Source organism: Blastomyces gilchristii (assembly GCF_000003855.2).
Source record: "Blastomyces gilchristii SLH14081 genomic scaffold supercont1.29, whole genome shotgun sequence".
In the NCBI taxonomy this organism is placed as follows: Eukaryota; Fungi; Ascomycota; class Eurotiomycetes; order Onygenales; family Ajellomycetaceae; genus Blastomyces; species Blastomyces gilchristii.
Genome location: NW_003101653.1, coordinates 374,554 through 393,775, shown reverse-complemented (window position 1 = coordinate 393,775; position 19,222 = coordinate 374,554). Strand labels below are relative to the sequence as shown.

The window sequence follows — 19,222 nt, the reverse complement described above, 5'->3', positions numbered from 1 at the left end:
TACCTCTATTTCTTAACTTCTCCCCACCCCGACTTCTTTTTCTTTTCTTTTCTTAATCTGCTTTTCTATCTTTGTGGACCAATGGGTAGAAAGGTACCGATGTGGGACTCATCGTATCCCAAATTTAAAATTGACCATTTAAAAGGGCCAGGAGACCCCACCAAGCTCTATAACAAAACATTAGAAGATTATACCTCAAAAGCCTCTCCCTCGGAAAATCTTGAAAAGTTGTTCAAGCACTACGGATGGGGCTTTGAGTATTCATTAGCCCAGCATGAGGATGAGGCGGTATTTCGACACCTCGTCAAGATTGTTTATTATATGCGAGACGATTTGAAGCCCAGTCAAGAGGACTTCGAGAAATGCAACTCAGATGCAGGCCCTGGCCTTCTACGACCAGAGTGTTCTGCATTACCATTTTCCCTTGACCACCCCCCTCCGGCTAACAATGTACCAATGGAATATTTTCGAAAAGCCATATTCCATTTCCCTTATCAGAGCCTTGAACGATGCCCATCCGCGTTTCCAATCTTGCCAAATGCGTCGGAGAATCATCGCATTAAGCACACTCAGCGAAGGGCTATGGACAATCGCTTGCATGGCCAGGGCGCGGCTGAAGATGAACATCTTGACGATATTCTAGACTGCACGATTGCCGCTGCATACTTGCTTGATGCTGGTTGCACGAAAGCCGACCGGACACCATTGAACTGGCATTCGACACTTAAAGACCAGGCGAAATGGTTCCTGGAGTTGATTTATCTAGATTGGGGATGTGACTCAGATTACCATACACTCAAGCGAACCCCAAAGTTGTCACCAGAAGCTCGATTCGAACAAGTAGCAACAGTCAAGCACAATATTACTGAGATGCTAGGGCAAGATGTGATTTATAAGAGGAAGTACAAGGACAGGCTTATTGCGGCGATATGGGAGGGCTGTACTAGCTCTTTTCATCAATTTCTTGTTCGATACACCCATAAGCCTCTCCACGAAGGAGGGATTGAAATGCCATCGTCCACTGGGTGCATACCACTCAGTGGTATCAGCACGGACACAACGGAAAATACCATCCAGGCACAAATGGCCCGCTTTTTCGAAGAATTATATGTGACGAAATGTTACTGTAATTTATCAGGGCTCGAAATGGCCCCAGTCTCCACCCATCAGCTTCAACGCAGGTTTCATGAGCTACCATTGCGATTGGCGTTTGTGACAGACCCTAAAACACCGCCGACTTCTCACACCGCCACGGAAGTCACCATCGAATATTACGACTGGAAGTGCCAGCGAAGGAGAGCGAAATACCGATGGTTGGGTGGAATATACCCAATCATGAGTGGCAACTCTTTCCAATACGTCCTCTTCTGGAGTGACTACAAGCGACATGAAAAGGTTGATGAGAGAAATCTGCGAAGGTATGCTCCGCGGGAGTGCGACTGGCAGATCAAAATGGAGTCTTTTAAATATCCAGAACAATCGGAGCGTGTTCCATTATCAGGGTGGCAAAGTGGGCAACCCGCGCTCCTCTTCTATGAAAAGATCCTTGTACCTGAAGAAATAAATCTGAGAGGAGTCCTGCAAGCTGCGAAACATGTGGTATCCTCCTGTCAAGATTCTGTAATTAAGCATGGAGAAATTCAATACCCTCCCGGAAGCAGTTCTCAAACTATTGGCGTCCCTGCCGCCAGCCCACAGCGAGGAATTAAACATTCCACAGGCTATCCCAAAGCCGCAATATCTTCTCAGCCTACGAACCCACAGATCATCCCCCCTCCCAAGCAGCCAGGCCCAACCAAGAGAGGGCCTCCGGAGGGTTCGAGAGCCCAACCCGCTAAGGCAACAAGGGCTCTTCAATATGGAGACGAAGCCTTGCAATACCCGGGAGATTCTGGACCGCCTCGACAAGGCATACAGGCAGCACCAGAACCCCTTTCACACGTGAGTTCTCACAATCGTAGTGGCTATCAGCGGTTACCACAACCACACGAGGACCAAGTAGATCGACCCTCCATGCCTAGGGCTCAAATGCCACCTCCTCCAGACTATCTTGGTGACGCCGCAAACATTGGCCCAGAGTTTGGTCGCCCGAATGAGAATGTAGAATTTGCAAGCCCGTTGAAACCTCTCTCTCCAGAATACATGCCGGACTCATCACGAGTTCCCATAAGCCAGGCGCTCGAGCACGGGGAAGTTCTAGACCCCCTATTTCCGGGAATGCCTTCTGACCCTCTAGACCCTCACGGTTTAGGGCTTTCCGTAGATGACCCCCCAATGTAGGTAGCCACCCTTCCACCATAATTGTCGAATCTGTCTAGCTAACGGATCGCCGGAAAAGGTCACCCTTCTTTACCAATTATACACAACCGATGCCAGGAATGTCTCCACAGCCGGGCCACGCCCAGCCAAGTCCTGAGCATGCAGGCGGGCAGCAGACTTTTAGTTCCCAGCCAGCATCGGCAATTCCGCCGTTACCAGACATCGGCCCTACCACGTACGCCTTTCCGCTTGAAAATTATTTCGCAGGCGGGAGACTACCATCATCCCAACAAGTCCAAGGGGAAGAAACCTTTAGTCCACTCCAAGAGCTCTTCGATATGTATCCGGATGAAGCTCTGCTTCCCCAAGGACCTGGAACAAGTAGAGGACCCGCGAAGCGTAAGGAACCACCAGAATATGAAGCCGAAGAATCCGGCCCGCGTGAAAAAAGACAGAGAAGGGGAAAGAGCCTGAAAAGAAAATGAAAAGAAGAACCATAGAAAGACAAAAAATTAAGAAGAGATCTGCCTGCTTATTGGTCTCCAGGTCAGGTCCGTCTGCGATGAGGGTTTATCCTCTCTGTCCATGTTTCCTATATATGATGTTTTCCGATATAGTCCATTTTCCTGCCGTATGGTTTGTTCCAGGCAGATTCGTCATTTTTTCCTCTAAGTTTTCTATTTCCTTTATCTTTTTATTTTCGCATTTTGGGCTTGTTCTCCTTATACGCTTGTTAAACTTTTATGCGTGCGTCTCTAGTAGTTGTTCTAGGGAATGGCAATTTTAAATTTGGCGGCCAATTGGACGTAGCATCGGGAACAACATCCTCGGATTTCCCCTCCAACTTCAACTGCCATTTATTATATTATTTTATTTCTTCTCTAGACAACCTTTGATGGACTACATGCCCGCTCTACCATGACCAGAGTCTTCCATTTTAGCATGGTTTCCAAGGAGCCTCATCGAATAACTGCAGCAAAAAAAGTAAATCTATACTGGTATTTCTTAAGGCGAATAAAATTATGATACTTAACTAGGCTAGCGAAGATCCATATTTTGAGCTTAGCGATGATTTCTCCGCATTTTTAATTCATTCCCGCGGCTGAAAGGAACAGGGTATCAATAAGAAATACGGGATGATTCCCCTGTAAACTAGCTTTGATTGTCTTCTTATATTTTCTACTTCCTTGTCTATTTGGTTTTTTTCTTTTTCCGTGATTTCTTCACAACACCTAACCCTCTATTTCCTTTGTTAAGGGTACATACAGCTCATGGGAACTCTCCTTTCAGGCTGGTCAACTAATATATGGAGTGTTTTAAGAGAGGTGTTATATTGAGTCTATCTTCTATACAGTTTCTATCATGACACTTCGCAAAATATAACGCTAATTATGCTTTTGCAAAAGGACAAACAAAAGAAATCGCAGCACGACAAGGAGGCGGCGACAAAAAGCAAAGATACTTAACCAGGAGGTAAGAGTTGTGCTAAAGAAAAGAAAAAAGAGGAATCACAACCTCGCGCGTGGCGTATCAGACTTCTTCGGTGCAGAAACATAGCCACCCAGCTTGTTATCGGTATTGGTAATATTTCCCTGAGCATCCCGCTTGATACCCAACTCCAGCAACTTGGCAAACACCTTGGAAAAGTGGTCAAAGAACAGTTCCTTATCCTCTGCATACACGAACACCCATTTCGCAAACTCCACGTCTGACAACAGCGCCATGTCCGTCGGCAACATCATCAGCGGCTCCTCATCCTCCATGTCCGGATCCACATAGTTGAACTGCTTGACTCCATTCGACAGCGTCGTTGGCTTCCATTCCAGTGACTTCAACAGCTTGAAATACTGATTCGAGAAGCGCGTTGGGTTGTGCACCCACGGGCCCTCGAAACCGCTGCGGTTCTTATGTGTGCGTCCCAGCGTGTGGGCACCCGAGAGCGCGACAATTTCCTGGTCGTTGAAGCCCATGCGGTAGAAGATGTGGCGGAGGTGGTCGCTGCCCTGCGTGGCGTCTGGTAGGCGGCCCCGGGGTGGTATTTTGGAGTCATCGACGAAATCAGTCCGGCCGGGCTTCCAGGGGACGTCGGGACCGCCCATGGCTTTGATGGCGACTACGCCCGCTAGTGTCCAGAGGTCTGAGTATGTGATCCAGGGATGTCTTTTCTTGATGGGTTCGAGGAATGTGCGGGCGTGTTCGAGGCCGGCGTTGGCGGGATCCCCGCCTTTCGCCTTCATAGCGCATCCCAGCGCCATTGGAGCCGCCTGTGTCGGTCTCCTTGTCATAGGTGCCGGATGAGTGCCTGGATGAAGAGCAAAAGCCAGTTAGATATCGTGATGGGTGGGAAGAACCAGCACTCTGAGTAAGGACATTCTTACCAGGCTAGACGGACAAAGACAGGACCAGCGCTACCGTCGTCATATCCCGGCTTCTTCATCTCTGCGATGATATCCTTGCGGACAGCATCGAAATCTCCCATCTTACTCATTGTTGTGGATGTGAACACTGTTGGAAAGTACGGGGGAGGTGTATTATGAATAATGATATGTTTAGAAGGTATTTGAAATATCACCTAGACCAAAGAATGAAATTTGAAATTATGGTTTGATATATTTGATGAAGAAAGGGAAAAAGAAAGAAAGGAATGTGAGAATGAGATGACAGGACGACGAAATCTTCTTCTATGACAGGCGTTAACCAAGCTATATTACCTAGGTACAACTTCACATGGCAAAACACCGGCCGAGAAAAACAGAGAAAGCTTGTTGATATATGATACGGAAGCTCTGCAATTGCTTCAACCCGATATAATACCCCATTGCTCCACCCGGTTCCTCCTGGTGTTGATTATTTGACTGCAGCGGTTCTCGTATGTGTTGTGTGATAGCCAGCTTCAGTCTCTTCCCAATGCATTGAGAGGTTGGATGTTTTCATTCTATTATTCCCTCCTTATTTTCCTATTTTTTATTTTGCTTTCCAACTCGCAATGACGAAATGACGGGTACAATCTTTTTTTTTTTTTGCCTTCGGGAATTTTCTAGCGCACGACAACCACCGAACCAATCAGAGCGCAGCATTTGCGGGAAACGGAGTAACTACCTCGGTATTCGCTCGATTATATAAGCTACGGGTGCGAATTCACGTTGGATCTACAGCAACAACCTTGGAAGACATCACAAGATTGGAATGCACACTGCAGACGCAGAGTTGCTGAAAACAGATGCAGATATATGAGAGATGATGCACCAAGGGAATTGCGCTGACTACTTATAAGAAAGACACTGTGCTCAATGCGCTAGTGGGCTGATCGCAACCGGAATTTCCTCGAAGCGCATGGACAAACCGCCTCCTAGAGGCAGTGATAGCAACAACACTCAATCAATGATCAGATACTACATACATGCTCGCTCCTATACCCCTACCCTTTACTAGAACTATCCAAGCCCATCACATCTCAACCCCCTAAGCTGTTGCTCAAGCGTCTCCACCCTCGTGCTCAACTCCCGTACCGCCAAATCCGCCCCCTCTACCACCCTGCGAATCTCCTCACGATACCTCCCCGCAGTCTCCTCGATCTGCCTATCCCGTTCCCCCAGCATCTTCTTCATCTCCTCAATTTGTTTATCCTGCTCCTCCAGCTCCCTCTCCAGTCGCTTCGTATGTCGCCTCCCCACCACGTTCACCTTATCAATTAGATCGTAGATGGGCGCGATCTGTTCTATGCTGAGGTTTTCGGCCGCTGCTTGCTTGGCGATGTAGATTATTGAAGCGGTGAGGTCATTGGCTACTGCGGCTATGCGGCGGGTCTTTTCGGATGGGGAGAACGTTTCGATGCCTGTTAGGCTAAGAGCGTTAGACATAAGTAGGTAGGCCGGCTCGTCGGTGAAGTATGGTAATTTTTTATTTGTTATCTTTTCCTTTTCCTTTCTGTTCCTTAAAAAAAAAAAAAAAAAAAAAAAAAAAAAAAAAAAAGCCTAGTTATTTTATTATTTTGGCGGTTGGTGCCGTGATTCTTGCCTGGAGGATGAGTGGAATAAAACCTTGTTAGGGTCCCTCCATTAGCTGCCCTGTCTTTCAAGTGGAATGTTAGGTTTTATATATTTTCAGACGGGGCCTCCAAATGGCTACAACATGGCTAGGAAGAAGGGGAAACAAGAAGCTTCCCTTTTACGCAGTAGTATGCAGATGAAAGTTGCACAAACCCGGACAGCTGAAAGAAAGACATTGGTATTAGTATTTTTGGATAGCTGCAGAGTAGAGGCAGAGATGAACTCACTTTTTGGAAAATGCAGAAAAAAATTAAAAATAAAAATAAACCCCAGGCTGATATCTGCCTGTTCTTGCTACACTACTGCCATGCCTAATACACATTATATGAACTTATTCGCTACAATAGCTATTTGTTCAATCTGACCAGCGCCTAGAATATAGAAAAAGAGAATTCATGCAGATGATGGTCTGTTTTAAAGTGATATTCTGCCATCGGAAGGGCTTGAGAAAGCTCTCTGAGTCTTGCCTTGATGTATAGATCCAGAACAGGAGGTCTAGATCAATCTATTGGATGGAACTGTGAGAATGTTGACACTTTGCCAAAAGTAGCTTAGCGCATGTCATGATGTCATATCTTTGATATCTTCACTCACTCTCCAGTAACAACATCTAAAGGGAGTAGATGCACATGTTCTCCCAGACATAGACACATGTAGGGAATATAGGATTGTGTTTTTCAAGTGGAGTCTTATTAAGCTGAGCATCTTTTTCTACATTCATCTATTAATTAACCGTACACCTATAAGTCCTGGGAAGAATGTCATGTATCCACCACTCTTTCATAACAACAAAGACTGATCATTTCAATCATGTTGTCCAGTTCATGAGTGGTGTGTATTTCTTCTTCTTCTTTTGGGTACTCCATAAATGATTACCTCACGCCATAAATTGGGTTCACATTTGAACCCTGAAGCCAGAAGCAGTCGTTACCATTTCCATCGATGAAACGTCCGTCACCAATCGCCCCAGGCTCATGCGCTCCCCATTCTCGTTGGTCACGGTTCCTGGCTTCGCGCCACTCTCCCTTGCCGTACCGCCGCTTCCAGGGCGCAGCTCTGAATCTCATTGCCTTTCTTGAACTCTGGTTAGACACCAACAAGGTAGTGAACAATTTCTGGTTCAGCCGCGCACACAGCGTGGGTACACATACAATGTATGCCTGTGCCGAAGGTAGCGAGGATCCTTACTGTGGGCTTCTGAGACCATTTCATGACCCACTTTAGATTGGAATCTAGTTCTTCGTCTTGTAGACATGCCCCGGCTTCAAGGAGGAGCTCCACAATGTCTTAAGTCATGCATCGGCCTCGCCAGGGCTTTCTCCAGGGGAGTGAAGGGTTTACCGACTTGTGGATCAACACCTGCACATAGCAGGGTGCGAATTGTATCATTTAGCTTCTTTGAATGGTGAAATGGATCAATACATGAACTGAGTGAGGGCAACAAGAGAGCAGAGTTCAATTGTAGAGGCCGCATTCGCAGAGCTTGGAAACAGATCCTCCAGCATCGATTAGAAGTTGGAGAACGGCAGCCTCATGTGTCTCTGCCACACTGAAGACTGGAGACTCCATCATGGAGTTGGATGGGGTTATTTCCGCTCCATGTTCAGTAAGGAGACGTGCCACTTTCACACTCCCAAAGTGGGCAGCGACCCTCAGGGCCGTGCATGTCAAAGTATCCTCTTGCAAAATAGGGACTCCATTATATAGAGCAATTTTTGCCAGCCTTACACAGTCATGATGCACTGCCAAATGCAAGACAGACGAACGTAGGCAAGAATGTGGAGGCCGGGAACTACAATGGTATAAATACCCCTTTACCAGCGAAATCTAGGCAGTAGCCCGACGAAAACAATCTCGATCTAACACATTTTGCAAGTCTCATGAGGTGTACATGAGAGTGATAAAATCCCGCCCATCAAGAAATCTTGCGATGTTAAGTGTCACAAAATATATCTCATCAGCAAAATCCACAGGGCCTCAAAGCATCATCAGGGAGGAAACAGCCACCAGCTGAAGACATGTTTGGATTCAATCATGACAGTCAAGGAACCTTTGGAGCCTTTTGTTAATCATACCAGAGAGGTATGTGGTGCAGCACATGGACTCACTTCACACTCATTGGATCTAGCAAGAAGAAAACTTATATAGCTGTCAGTTCCATGCTTTATTTTTTTTCCCCCTGGACTATGCAGGAGTAGCCCTTTGAATAAAAGTTGCTGCTGAACAGCTTTTACGAGATTGATGCCATCACCAACCTGTCTGGTTCTAGCAGACTGTGCTTGATCTTTATCCCGCCTGAGTGTTGGATGGAGACACAAAGCGCCTCTCCTCACCCGGGCGATAAAGACTGTTTCCTTGCTCCAGACGGACCACTAGGTAGATCGAGATCGGTCAGAAAGTCGACTATTTACTCCAGACTATTTTGGCAGATTCAACACTTAACCGTGAGCCAGGCTATTTGCGCCCGGCTAAAATTTACAACGCTCTCTGACGAAGGGATTTTACCGCCGCCACACCAAAAGGATCAACCCTTCTGCTGGGGGCGACCCTCTTGAGTATTTATTATTGCATGCGCATGTATGTCTGACAAAATGATATCCATGCTGCGTCATGTTATTAGCTGTGGGAGGTATACCGCACGTAATATGTCGCCGATCAAGAGAGAAGACTCGAAGAGCCATCGACCATCTCTCGAACGATGTAAATATCATGTTATTTATTTATAACAGTCTCAGCCGCAGATATTCGGCGATCAGAGGAGTCAGCCCGACAAGCACCAGTTCTCTACATTACTATAGTCTGTTGCCTTTTTATTCTGGAGTCAACGGTGAAGCAACACATGCTCATCCATTCCTATACATCCCTCCTGGACCTACGTGTCTACCATCTACCAACCGCCTTCTTAAAATATTCTAGTACACATCTCTACAATGCTGTCCCTCGCATACCTCCCAACAGACATCCTCTCGCTGCTCCCCCTCTATATTGACAACATTGAAACATTTATCAGCGCCTCCAGCACCTGCCGCAGGCTCCGCTCGGTCTTCTCCAGCACCCTCCCACAGACAATCTTCCAGCTAGCCGCCGCCTCTGCCCCGACATTCTTTTCCCCGCACCCACACTTCCTCGTTATGGCCGTGGCCCCGCAACTCCGCGACTGGGCCCTGGGTAGTGAGAAGAATAGTAGCTGTCTCTGCGCGGCCTTTCAGGGCGGCATCGAGGGCCTGTACGACTTCTGTGTGAGTGATAATAGCCTCAAGGCCAGGCTCACCCTGGACAGGATTAGAAGGCTCTATGAAGCCCGCTTCACTATCCTCAACCCGTTCACGGATAAAATCGACAAAATGGCCGGCAAGCAATGGTACGATACGAAGGACTTTTGGGACGGCGGTGTCAGTGAGCCTGCTACCGTCGACATGGAGGCGCACCGCGCTGCGATGCAGATCATCATTTACGGCGAGCTGTTTGGGAGTAGCATGCGACCATTTCTGGAGCCAAGAGCTAGTAGGCAGGAAGGGCCGGATTCGGATTCGGATCTGGATTCACCTCTCCCATATTTTGACTTGCAAACTCGGCTCAACTATATCAAATATTGTGTCCCCGAATGGGTATGCCGGAGTTACCCGGGGTTTCAGATATTGCCTGTGGGCCCTTATGCGCTGGAGAACAGGGACGATTTGCCCGCGGATCAGTACGCACTGCGACATATCTTGACGTGCCGACGGTGGCGGCGCATGTGGGCAGATGCAATGGCTATGGTAGGCCCGCTCTTTGCGGAGTGGGATGCGGAGCGAGGCCCCTTTGAGAGGGCCCAAGCGGGTGGTGAAGTTGAAGGGGTGTGGAGATTGAAATTGTTCAGAGATGCACTGCAGACAATGGGGCTTGAGGGGATGCAGCTGGTCACTCTGCCGCAGAAGAAAATTGCTCCGGAGCTCTTAGAGAAAGCATGTAGGATGCGAGAGCAGATTGCGGCGTTGGAGGCGCCTCCTCCGGTGTATATTGTGGGCGATCGTTTGAGGGCTAAGGTTTCGAAGGCACCCGATCCGGCGCAGGATGTTTATGTTTGCATGGCGCCGTATTGGTTTGGGGTTGGTGCAAGGTCGGACGAGGGCAGTTAACCAGCAGGAAGCTCAGCTTTCAGGGGGGCGGGGGTCATTAATAGAAAGTATACCTTGCAATGACTGATAAAACTTCTGCTCCGCTCTATGGTTGTCTGGCATGATTCACATTTATGTTCCGCTTGGGGATTACGGAATTCCCTCTAATAATAGAATTTTTCTTATTAAGAGTGTTCAGTTACTCCTCACGATGTTTCTGCTCGATTACTATTTCGAAAGATTAAGGGTATAATATCTTGACAATGTCAATATAAAATATGGGGCTTTCGTCAATATGCCTCGCGTTTACACATGGCTATACATATTCCGGCGGGCAAACACGAGCTAATTGGGTTGAACTGCAGAATACATGTGGATATTATTATCGGGCACTTCATTACAATAAATATATACACATATATATCCGATCATTTAGCCAAGTAGCAGGTCATTTTCCATGCTTCCCCATTGTGAGAATCGGTATCAAACAAACATCGTAAAACCATTCCCCACGGCAAAAATATTTAAACCAACCCCGCATCCCGAGGTTGTTTTTCCTCTTAATATATTTACACACCCGCAAATGTCTGTACTACTATGCATATATGTAATGTACATGACAGTAAGATTTAAGTTTCCATCGACCACTCATTAGAATCCTGTCATCTCCTGCAGCGACAGCAACATAGATTCTTGGCGCGTACAACCTACTCAATCGCAAACATACTAACCCCCGCACGAAACCCGCGATGCCCTCCTCCCCCCTCCCCAGCATCCTCTGCCTCCACGGCTCAGGCACATCCGCCGCCATCTTCAAAATCCAAACCATCCGCCTCCGCCGCGAACTCCAACACCACTTCTCCTTCGTCTTCATCGACGCCCCCTTCGAGACTGAGCCTGGCCCGGGTGTCCTGCCCGTCTTCGCTGATGCCGGTCCCTACTTTACCTGGGTAGATCTCGCTTCCCTACCCGCTTCGCAGCGCTCGCTCGCTAGCACGGATGACACTGGGGGGAAGAAATTAACGGCGCTGCAGAGGAGTATCCTCCGCGGCCGCACGCAGCCGATGCCGGCGCGCACGGTGGAATTGCTGGAGAAGACGATGCGCGAACAGGTTGAGCGGGATGGGAGGGGGTTTGTGGGGATCATTGGCTTCTCTATGGGGGGCAGGATGGCGGCTGGGCTGCTTTTGGAGCAGCAGCTGCGCTTGAACTCTGGGAATGCGGATGGGAATGGGGATGCGAACGGGAATGGGAACGGGAACGAGAACGGCGTCGAGGGGCATGGGTTTAAATTCGGAGTGTTCATATGCGCGACATCGCCGCCGATAACGAAACTACATGATCTCCTCGACCATGAAAGTGGGGATGGGAAGGGTGACAAAATCGCGCTGCCTCAGATCGATATCCCCACGCTACATATACTGGGTAACAAGGACCCTTGGGTGGACCCCGGGGAGCTATTGGCTACTACTCACTTCAGTTCCGCGAAGAGAACGGTTCGCAGGCTAGATATGGGCCATCATCTCCCGGCCCAGCAGAAGGATAATATGCAATTGGTCGAGGGGATATTGGATATGGCGAAAGAGGTGGGGGTATTATAACATGTTAGATGGGCTTACACTGTTTTAGTTACCTCTAATTTTTTCTTCCTTCCCCCCTCCCCCCTTGTCCCATAGACGATTCCCCATTGTCAGGTGTGTGCGTTTTAATGGTCGTATAGATCTCCTACTGCAGGCTGAGAGGGATATACTAGAGTTAAACTAGGCCTACGTACGGAGTACACCTGTATAGATTTGGGACGTTTGCAGATAGAGGCTCGGGATGATGGACAAAGAATGAGCATTGTCAGGGCTATGCTATTGCATCTTATTTCGGGTATTCTCCGAATTTTTGTATGACTATCATCATTGACCTGCGACACATCGGCTTAAATCAACTTACCTAGCTAAAACTCCAGTAAAATAGCTTAGAGGAAGTGATGTACGGTTATGTACTCAGTAAAATGTTTTTGTAGCACACAAGCCTTGGTGTGCTAATTATTGCAGAGCTAGTCTGCATTAGGAAACAGCAATTCTACAGACAGACTGCAATATAGTAGAATTGAATATTTTCATCATCATCATCATCATTCTTCCCTGTAAATCATTAATTTGATTGCTTCATAGTAACTAATTTTTTTAAAAAATAATATCTGCACCGCCTGACCTGTAAGCTATCTAATTATCTTTGATAAATTCAACAGTCATTTCTAAGAGATGCTGAACATGGTTCAATTTTCCCTGAAGAGAGGTGTTCTTGTGATGTAGATATTCAATCTCAACTTCTTTGACATCAAGTAACTCAACACTATTGTCTCTGACATGATATTTAGCAGAGTGATCTGGGGCTGTAACAGCAGCAGTGAGTTATTTATAGAGAGAGAAATTCTACTTAATAACTACAGTGAGCTTCTTTTTCTTCTTCTTTCTTTTCTTCATCTCTGTCTTCTTCTTTATCTTCTTCTTCTTCTTCTTCTTCTTAAGATTGATAATTCAGTTGTCTAATTGTATATCAGCTTATTACTAATTTACACTTGAATTCATAGTATAGACTTACTTAAATAATAGAAGTAACAGCTTCTTATACTGCTATAGTGACAGCTGACACACATATCTTGATAATAGTCTTGAAGATCAATATAACTTATAAATAAGTCTTCATCTCAGATGCAGTGATTGCTAGACTGACCGCCAGAACTATGAATTTCATATTTGATCTCATTTGATCTGATCTCATACATTTCTTGGCGTGAATCCCACTGGGACTGGCTATCAAAAAAACATGTAAAGTGACTATATATCAGATCTTAAAATGAAACCATGACTTGAAAAAAATGAGAAAGTGATTTTATTTGATCTCATTTAGTCTCATTCTTGATATAAAGTTACTATTTTTAGACATTTTAAGGTTTTTTTTAGACTATTGTTAATTTTTTAAAAAGTAACACTTTTTAATAATACTTAAATGAGATTTAAAGTCATTTAAAGTAATAAAAATAATTTAAATTGAGAAGTGAAAATCATGATCTTATTTAAAAAATGTGATAAGAGTAGACAGTAAGTCTCACTGAGACAGTATGAGACTACTATCTAATGTTAAAACTGTGTAATGAAATCAGTTAAATTAGTAATGAAACTATTAAAAAATCTAGTTCTGGTTTCAGACACAGTCACACAGTCAGTCTATCTATACACACTGAAGAAAGAGATGAGAGTGAGAAAGCTATAATAGAAGCTATAATAAGCTGTAGATAATTAGTAAAGTAATAATAAATCTTAGTAATTATCACTTATATGTTATAATTCACATCTCTCTGCATTCAAACATCTCATTTTCATTGTATTGAATTTATCTTTGTGAAATCTGTGAGAATTAAATGTCTTTTCAAAGAGTAATTCTTGATAGAACTTCATCTGTAAGATAGTAACATAAGTCAAGTCAGCTGCAAAGTTCTTCTTGATAATATTCAGAACAATCTTATTAAGTGATAGATCTTGAAATTTATAAACTGTAATAATATAGACAAGAGTTATGAGAAATTGTATATAAGTACAGACAAGATTTTCAAGAGTGAATTTATAATAGATATAAAAGATAGAAATAAGTCTGCAGCTGTTGAATTGTACATATATTAAGCTATTATACTTATTAAATTTCATGAGTAGTGTAAAGAGACTCTTCTCTTGAGAATTAGTAATTTACAGACTTTATATAATATTATGAATATAACTCAGAGCTTCATTAATCAACTCACATTCTATTCAGATATTGATAGTAAGCATGATCTGACAGTTAATGAATAATGAAAGAAGTTAATATAGATTATCTATTATATCTGAAGATAATTCTGCATTTTTCATAATACTGTTATCTGCATAGATATTAATAACAGATTGACAAGATTTTATAATAGTATGAAGATTGTAGACATGAACTGCATTCTTTATTAAATAGAGTTAAATAGTATTCACAAAATGAGATACTTGATAAGAAATAACTGTCTGAATATAATTAGTAAGAAACTTTTAATTCTCTATAATCATCTTTTTCTCATGAAGACTATTAAAAACTTGACAGAATCTGACTATCTCTGAATCTGTAAGAAATCCCGCTTCTCACGGATTCTTTACCTCTATTTCTATCTCTTGTGTAATCAATAGGGCTAGCAGCCCTTGGCTACACACAACTATATAGACTGAAGTTCACAAATACTATTCATAACTCAGCTTAAATGCTATTATACATTTGATCTCTATATTTTATCTTTCTACTATGAATACTTCTAGTAGTTAACAGTACATATCACATCAAGCTGTAAACACCTAAATAATCATCTGTGAGCACTTATTCTTACATTTCAAGCTCAGTCAGTCAGCAATCATCTGTTATGACTGAAAGAACTAGAAACTTATATACTTCAATCTTTGTAAACTCTACTGCAGACACTCAGAAGTAGTTATCTGAATTATGAATAACTCTTATAGAAGAAGTTTCAGAGAACTTATTAATTACTCACAGAACATTATTCTCTACATCTATGACAGAGAAACTCTTCAAACTCATAAATAAATCAATCTCAGTAAAGAACATTCTTGAGCATCTCTTACAGAATTAAGTTATTTTTCTACAAGAAATACTTACTATCTGTAAACACTCTTGAACTGAGTCTCTAGACATAATCTTCAGAGATATCTATGAACTGAAAAGAAACTTTCTTAAGCTGTAATCACTTAAGATTACTTATTGAATCACAATCTATAAAAGCTTTTATAAGTTTGTATTTGAAATTGACTCACAAGCTCAGCTGTGTAATATGAAAGATGAAGAAGCTGTTATCTATATAATAACAGATCTCTATTACACTGAAGTCAAGAACTGACTAAATTATCTAGAAAATAATCATAAGAGATTCTACTGATCTGTTCTTAAGACCTATTTAGAGAATAAGTTAAGAGACTCTGTGAGCTGAACAGAGAATATCTGAGCTGTGATTATTAATATTAGAAAAAGAGATAAGAAATCTGATGAAGACTACTCACAGTACTTTATAAAATTATAATATGAATTAAGATCTGTGAAAACAGAGCTCTAAAATAAGACCTGAATAATAATATTTATAAAGAGACTGAATAAAGACATACAGAACAAGCTTATTGAGTAAGACTCTAAGTTCTTGATTCTGAAGAAACTGATAACTCTTATTCACTGCTTACAGATCACTGTGAGAGTCATAGATCTGTAGAGAGTAGATTATCAACTGACTCTGTAAGACTCAGAATAACAGAGAACAGATTTATTAGAAAAAAATAATAAGATATAGAGAGATTTATATCTGACTACTGAGTAGAAAGAGAGAGCTTCATAAGCTTCTATAAACAGAGTATATAATAGAGAGATTAAGAAAAAGAGACTCTGTTTTATTTATTCTAAATTAGAATATCTCTGCACAAACTGTTCAGATAAATTAAAATAGAAATTTGAGAAGTTATAAACAGAGTCAGTAACAGTCTTCTTAAGAGTCTTGAAGCTGACATCTGAATCTGTTACTCTCTCAATGAAAATACTTACTCATAGAGAGAGACTGCACTGTGATACTACTATCTTACAAGTATAAAAAGTATTGATGAACTCAGAATCTCAGATCACTGTAGTGTTTCTAAAGCTTACAGAGTGAATAAGCTGAAAGATGAAAACTGAGAATCTGCTCTTATAATAAACAGAATGTGAGAACTCAGATCTGAGAGCTGAGAGACTTATAAGAGTTATCTTTGAATTGTAAGATCTCTCTGAAATCTGAAGAAGATTTACAGAAACTGTGATCATTGCAGATATCACAGATAATATATACTTAAAACTTATATAACTTCAAAGATACAATCTATACATAGCTGTCTGTGAGTCAGGTTTATACTTCTGATCAGTGTTAATAGACTTACTTATAAAGATAGAATCAGTTAATACTGCAGAGTTAATTAGAGAAGACAAGCTCATCTATATAATAACTTTATAAGTGTCTGAGAATCTTACAGTTATGAAAACTGAGCTTCAGATATCAGAGAAATACTGAGATCTTATAGAGATATTCAGCTCAGTAAAGACAGCTAAGCTTTCTTCTCACTGTGAGAAGAATCTGATAATAGATTTAATAGAAGAGTAGAAACTCTTTTGAGAATAAATCTATAAGCTCTCTTATTATGAGACAGAGGTCTTACAGGTCTATATAAAGAAGAATCTGAAGAATAACTTTATCTGATCTTCACAGGCCTCTGTGAGAGCCTCTGTAATATTTATAAAGAAGAAGAATGAAGATCTCAGATTATGTATAAACTACTGTAATCTGAACTTCAAGATAATAAAGAGTTATTATTCTCTATCTCTGATTGAGAATGTGATCAACTGTCTCACAGAAGCTGTTATATTCACATAACTGAATATAATCAATATATATACACAGCTGTAAATACAGTCTGAGAATGAATAAAAGACTGTCTTTAAAACTGCACTGAGATTGTTTAAATATCTAGTAATGTCTTTTGATCTGACTAATACTTTCACAGTATTTCAGTCTTTCATTAATAAAATACTTCATACATATGCCAGCGTGGCCCAGTTGGTAAGACTGGTAACCAAGGCCGCACACATTAGGGGTGCGTGGGTTCGAATCCCACCGCTGGCACCTGCCACTTCTTACCCATGAAAGCCCCCATGTAATAGAGGCTGAGCCTAATTAGTAAGGCTTGATGCGGGGTAGAACTCCCTACTGCAAGCCAAGCCACTAGTTAAGTGAGATCCTGTGAACACTCACCAGAGCTGGCATGAGGTGCCAATGTCCCACTATTCTACTGTGCACCCGTCAAGGTTCTAATGATATAGAGCCAAGCCTAATGTAGTGATTATACACTACTTAAGTGAGTCCCTAACTAGGGCTGTCATTGGAGCCTAGCTCCCCCCCAAATACAGGAAATGATTTTGAAAACCACCCGACTAGCAGGCCTAGACGCGCATCTAGGCCCTAGGCAGGGCACTCTGATAGGCTAGAGCCTGCAAGCTCCCTGCCAAGCCCTAATACTGGCAGGGAGGACTGCAGTCATCAAGCCTATGATTAGTCCCTAACACGGGGTGAGGCCACAACAGCTGATTGATAGGCCTATGGGCATCTAATGAGGCCGAGATCAGCAACTGGAAGCTTGGTGTGTACACCACCAAGTGGGCAGTGGCAGCCACTAACTAACACCTCTGGAAATTAGTGGCTGGCCTGAGAGGACGGACGCGGTGATCGGTTAATTATAGGGGGTTAAATGTAATTAGCTTAAGATGCATCCTGCGGGTGACTAGCGCCCGTAGCTCTATTCTGATTTATTCAGATAGCTCAAAGAATGAGAATCTGAATAGATTAGACACAGGCATTGCTTATACTGAAGATAATATTAATTTTATCTCAGATTTCTGAAATCTAGGCTGTGAATCTGAAGTCTTTGATGCTGAACTATTTGTAATAGTGAAAGCTTTCAAACTCATAGAAATAAAATCTCATAAAAGAGGAAATAGTTTGAAAGAGATATAAATATTCTCTGATAGTCAAGCTGCTTTAAAAAGACTTAAAAATAGTCAGATTTATAATAATTAAATGAATCTTGAACTGATCTTAAACTCTGTTTTGAAAATTCAAAAGAAAAGAATATTAAAGCTGATAATTCATCTGCACTGAGTTTCTGTTTATATAAATATTCATGATAATGAATTGACTGATTCAGCTGTAAAAAAGAGTGCAGAATTAAGCAGATCTATTCAAAAAGTTATATTCTGATCTTTTATAAAGAGAAAAATAAAAGAATCTTGTTTAGACAAGTGAAATGAAAGCTGGCAGAAACAAAAGAAGAGTATATATTATTCAAGATTTGAAATAAAACTCAAGTGAAAATCTTGTTCAATTAAATGTAAAAAGAAAATATTCTCATCTATAATACAGCTGAAACTAGAACATGGCTATTTCAAATCTTATATACAAAGATTTGATGATAGATTTGACTCAATAGAATGCTCATTCTGCAATGTAAATGAGAATTCTGAGTATATTGTAATACACTGTGTGTTATACAATAGTCTCAGAGTCAGATTGAAAGAGAAGTATAATCTAAATTAATTAAATATAAGATTCTTATTCTCAACTGAGACAGGAATTAAATATTTAATAGACTTTCTATCAAAAACTTAAGCAGCTACAAGAAAATGACTAAACTCAGAATTATCTGAATATGAAGAGAAGGAAATCAATCAGATATAGTCTGTTAAAACAGTTATATACTATCTTTTAATAATTTGTTTTATTACAGTCTTTCTTTACTTTATCTTTTTCTTTCAATTTCTTTCTGTCTATCTATTTAATGTGTCTATCTTTAAGACTGTGTTCTCTTTTCCTTTGTCATGATATTGTCAAATGATTTCAAAGTATCAGAAGATGTTAAAATACTGCAATTTGTAAACAGTTTTTATATTCTGAGCTGAAATTTTCTGATTTTGCATATCTGAAATTGATGAATGTATAATAGTTAACTTTACAGATATAGAAAAAACCCTGAGAACTAAAAGTTCTCAGATAGATGTCATAGTCTCTGACTGTATACATCTATAATTGAAGAATAATAATAATAATAACTTCATACATATCTGAATATCTTTGTGATAATATATCTGAATAATGTGATAGTGTACTCTGTGAAGAAGAAAGAACACACTGAGTATATATAAAGTGTATTAAAGATCTTAGATGAGACAGAA

At 42.0% G+C, this 19,222-nt stretch overlaps 6 protein-coding genes and 1 pseudogene across 7 annotated transcripts; 4 read left to right on the top strand and 3 right to left on the bottom strand.

The window, feature by feature from the left end:
- Window positions 1–81: 81 nt before the first annotated feature.
- On the top strand, window positions 82–2,744 carry BDBG_08825 (uncharacterized protein; the record flags this gene model as incomplete). Its single annotated transcript, XM_031723745.1, has 2 exons — window positions 82–2,276; window positions 2,339–2,744. 2 exons carry the CDS (start codon window positions 82–84, stop codon window positions 2,742–2,744), a joined length of 2,601 nt encoding a protein of 866 aa, XP_031581036.1.
- An 820-nt stretch (window positions 2,745–3,564) lies between these two features.
- On the bottom strand, window positions 3,565–5,281 carry BDBG_08824 (heme-binding peroxidase). Its single transcript, XM_031723744.1, has 2 exons — window positions 4,638–5,281; window positions 3,565–4,561 (listed from the first exon to the last, which is right to left on the bottom strand). The coding sequence occupies exon 2, from the start codon at window positions 4,542–4,544 to the stop codon at window positions 3,768–3,770; it is 777 nt and encodes a 258-aa protein (XP_031581035.1). The 5' UTR covers window positions 4,545–4,561; window positions 4,638–5,281; the 3' UTR covers window positions 3,565–3,767.
- A 110-nt stretch (window positions 5,282–5,391) lies between these two features.
- Window positions 5,392–6,183, bottom strand: BDBG_08823 (uncharacterized protein). Its single transcript, XM_031723743.1, has one exon. It carries the CDS (start codon window positions 6,117–6,119, stop codon window positions 5,694–5,696), a length of 426 nt encoding a protein of 141 aa, XP_031581034.1. The 5' UTR covers window positions 6,120–6,183; the 3' UTR covers window positions 5,392–5,693.
- Window positions 6,184–6,939: 756 nt separating this feature from the next.
- BDBG_08822 (uncharacterized protein) lies at window positions 6,940–10,822 on the top strand. Its single transcript, XM_031723742.1, has one exon. The coding sequence runs from the start codon at window positions 9,239–9,241 to the stop codon at window positions 10,424–10,426; it is 1,188 nt and encodes a 395-aa protein (XP_031581032.1). The 5' UTR covers window positions 6,940–9,238; the 3' UTR covers window positions 10,427–10,822.
- BDBG_17874 (uncharacterized protein) lies at window positions 6,977–7,454 on the bottom strand. The gene has a single exon (XM_031725499.1). It carries the CDS (start codon window positions 7,373–7,375, stop codon window positions 7,181–7,183), a length of 195 nt encoding a protein of 64 aa, XP_031581033.1. The 5' UTR covers window positions 7,376–7,454; the 3' UTR covers window positions 6,977–7,180.
- A 13-nt stretch (window positions 10,823–10,835) lies between the features above and the next one.
- BDBG_08821 (oxidoreductase) lies at window positions 10,836–12,416 on the top strand. Its single transcript, XM_002620748.2, has one exon. The coding sequence runs from the start codon at window positions 11,155–11,157 to the stop codon at window positions 12,004–12,006; it is 852 nt and encodes a 283-aa protein (XP_002620794.1). The 5' UTR covers window positions 10,836–11,154; the 3' UTR covers window positions 12,007–12,416.
- A 4,623-nt stretch (window positions 12,417–17,039) lies between these two features.
- Window positions 17,040–17,120, top strand: BDBG_17873 (annotated as a pseudogene). The gene has a single exon. The product of its transcript is annotated as a tRNA-OTHER (tRNA).
- The last annotated feature ends 2,102 nt before the right edge of the window (window positions 17,121–19,222 follow it).

Coding starts and splice junctions, on each gene's coding strand:
- BDBG_08824 (XM_031723744.1), bottom strand. CDS start 4,544: ATGACAAGGAGACCGACACAGGCGGCTCCAATGGCGCTGGGATGCGCT.
- BDBG_08823 (XM_031723743.1), bottom strand. CDS start 6,119: ATGTCTAACGCTCTTAGCCTAACAGGCATCGAAACGTTCTCCCCATCC.
- BDBG_17874 (XM_031725499.1), bottom strand. CDS start 7,375: ATGAGATTCAGAGCTGCGCCCTGGAAGCGGCGGTACGGCAAGGGAGAG.
- BDBG_08822 (XM_031723742.1), top strand. CDS start 9,239: ATGCTGTCCCTCGCATACCTCCCAACAGACATCCTCTCGCTGCTCCCC.
- BDBG_08821 (XM_002620748.2), top strand. CDS start 11,155: ATGCCCTCCTCCCCCCTCCCCAGCATCCTCTGCCTCCACGGCTCAGGC.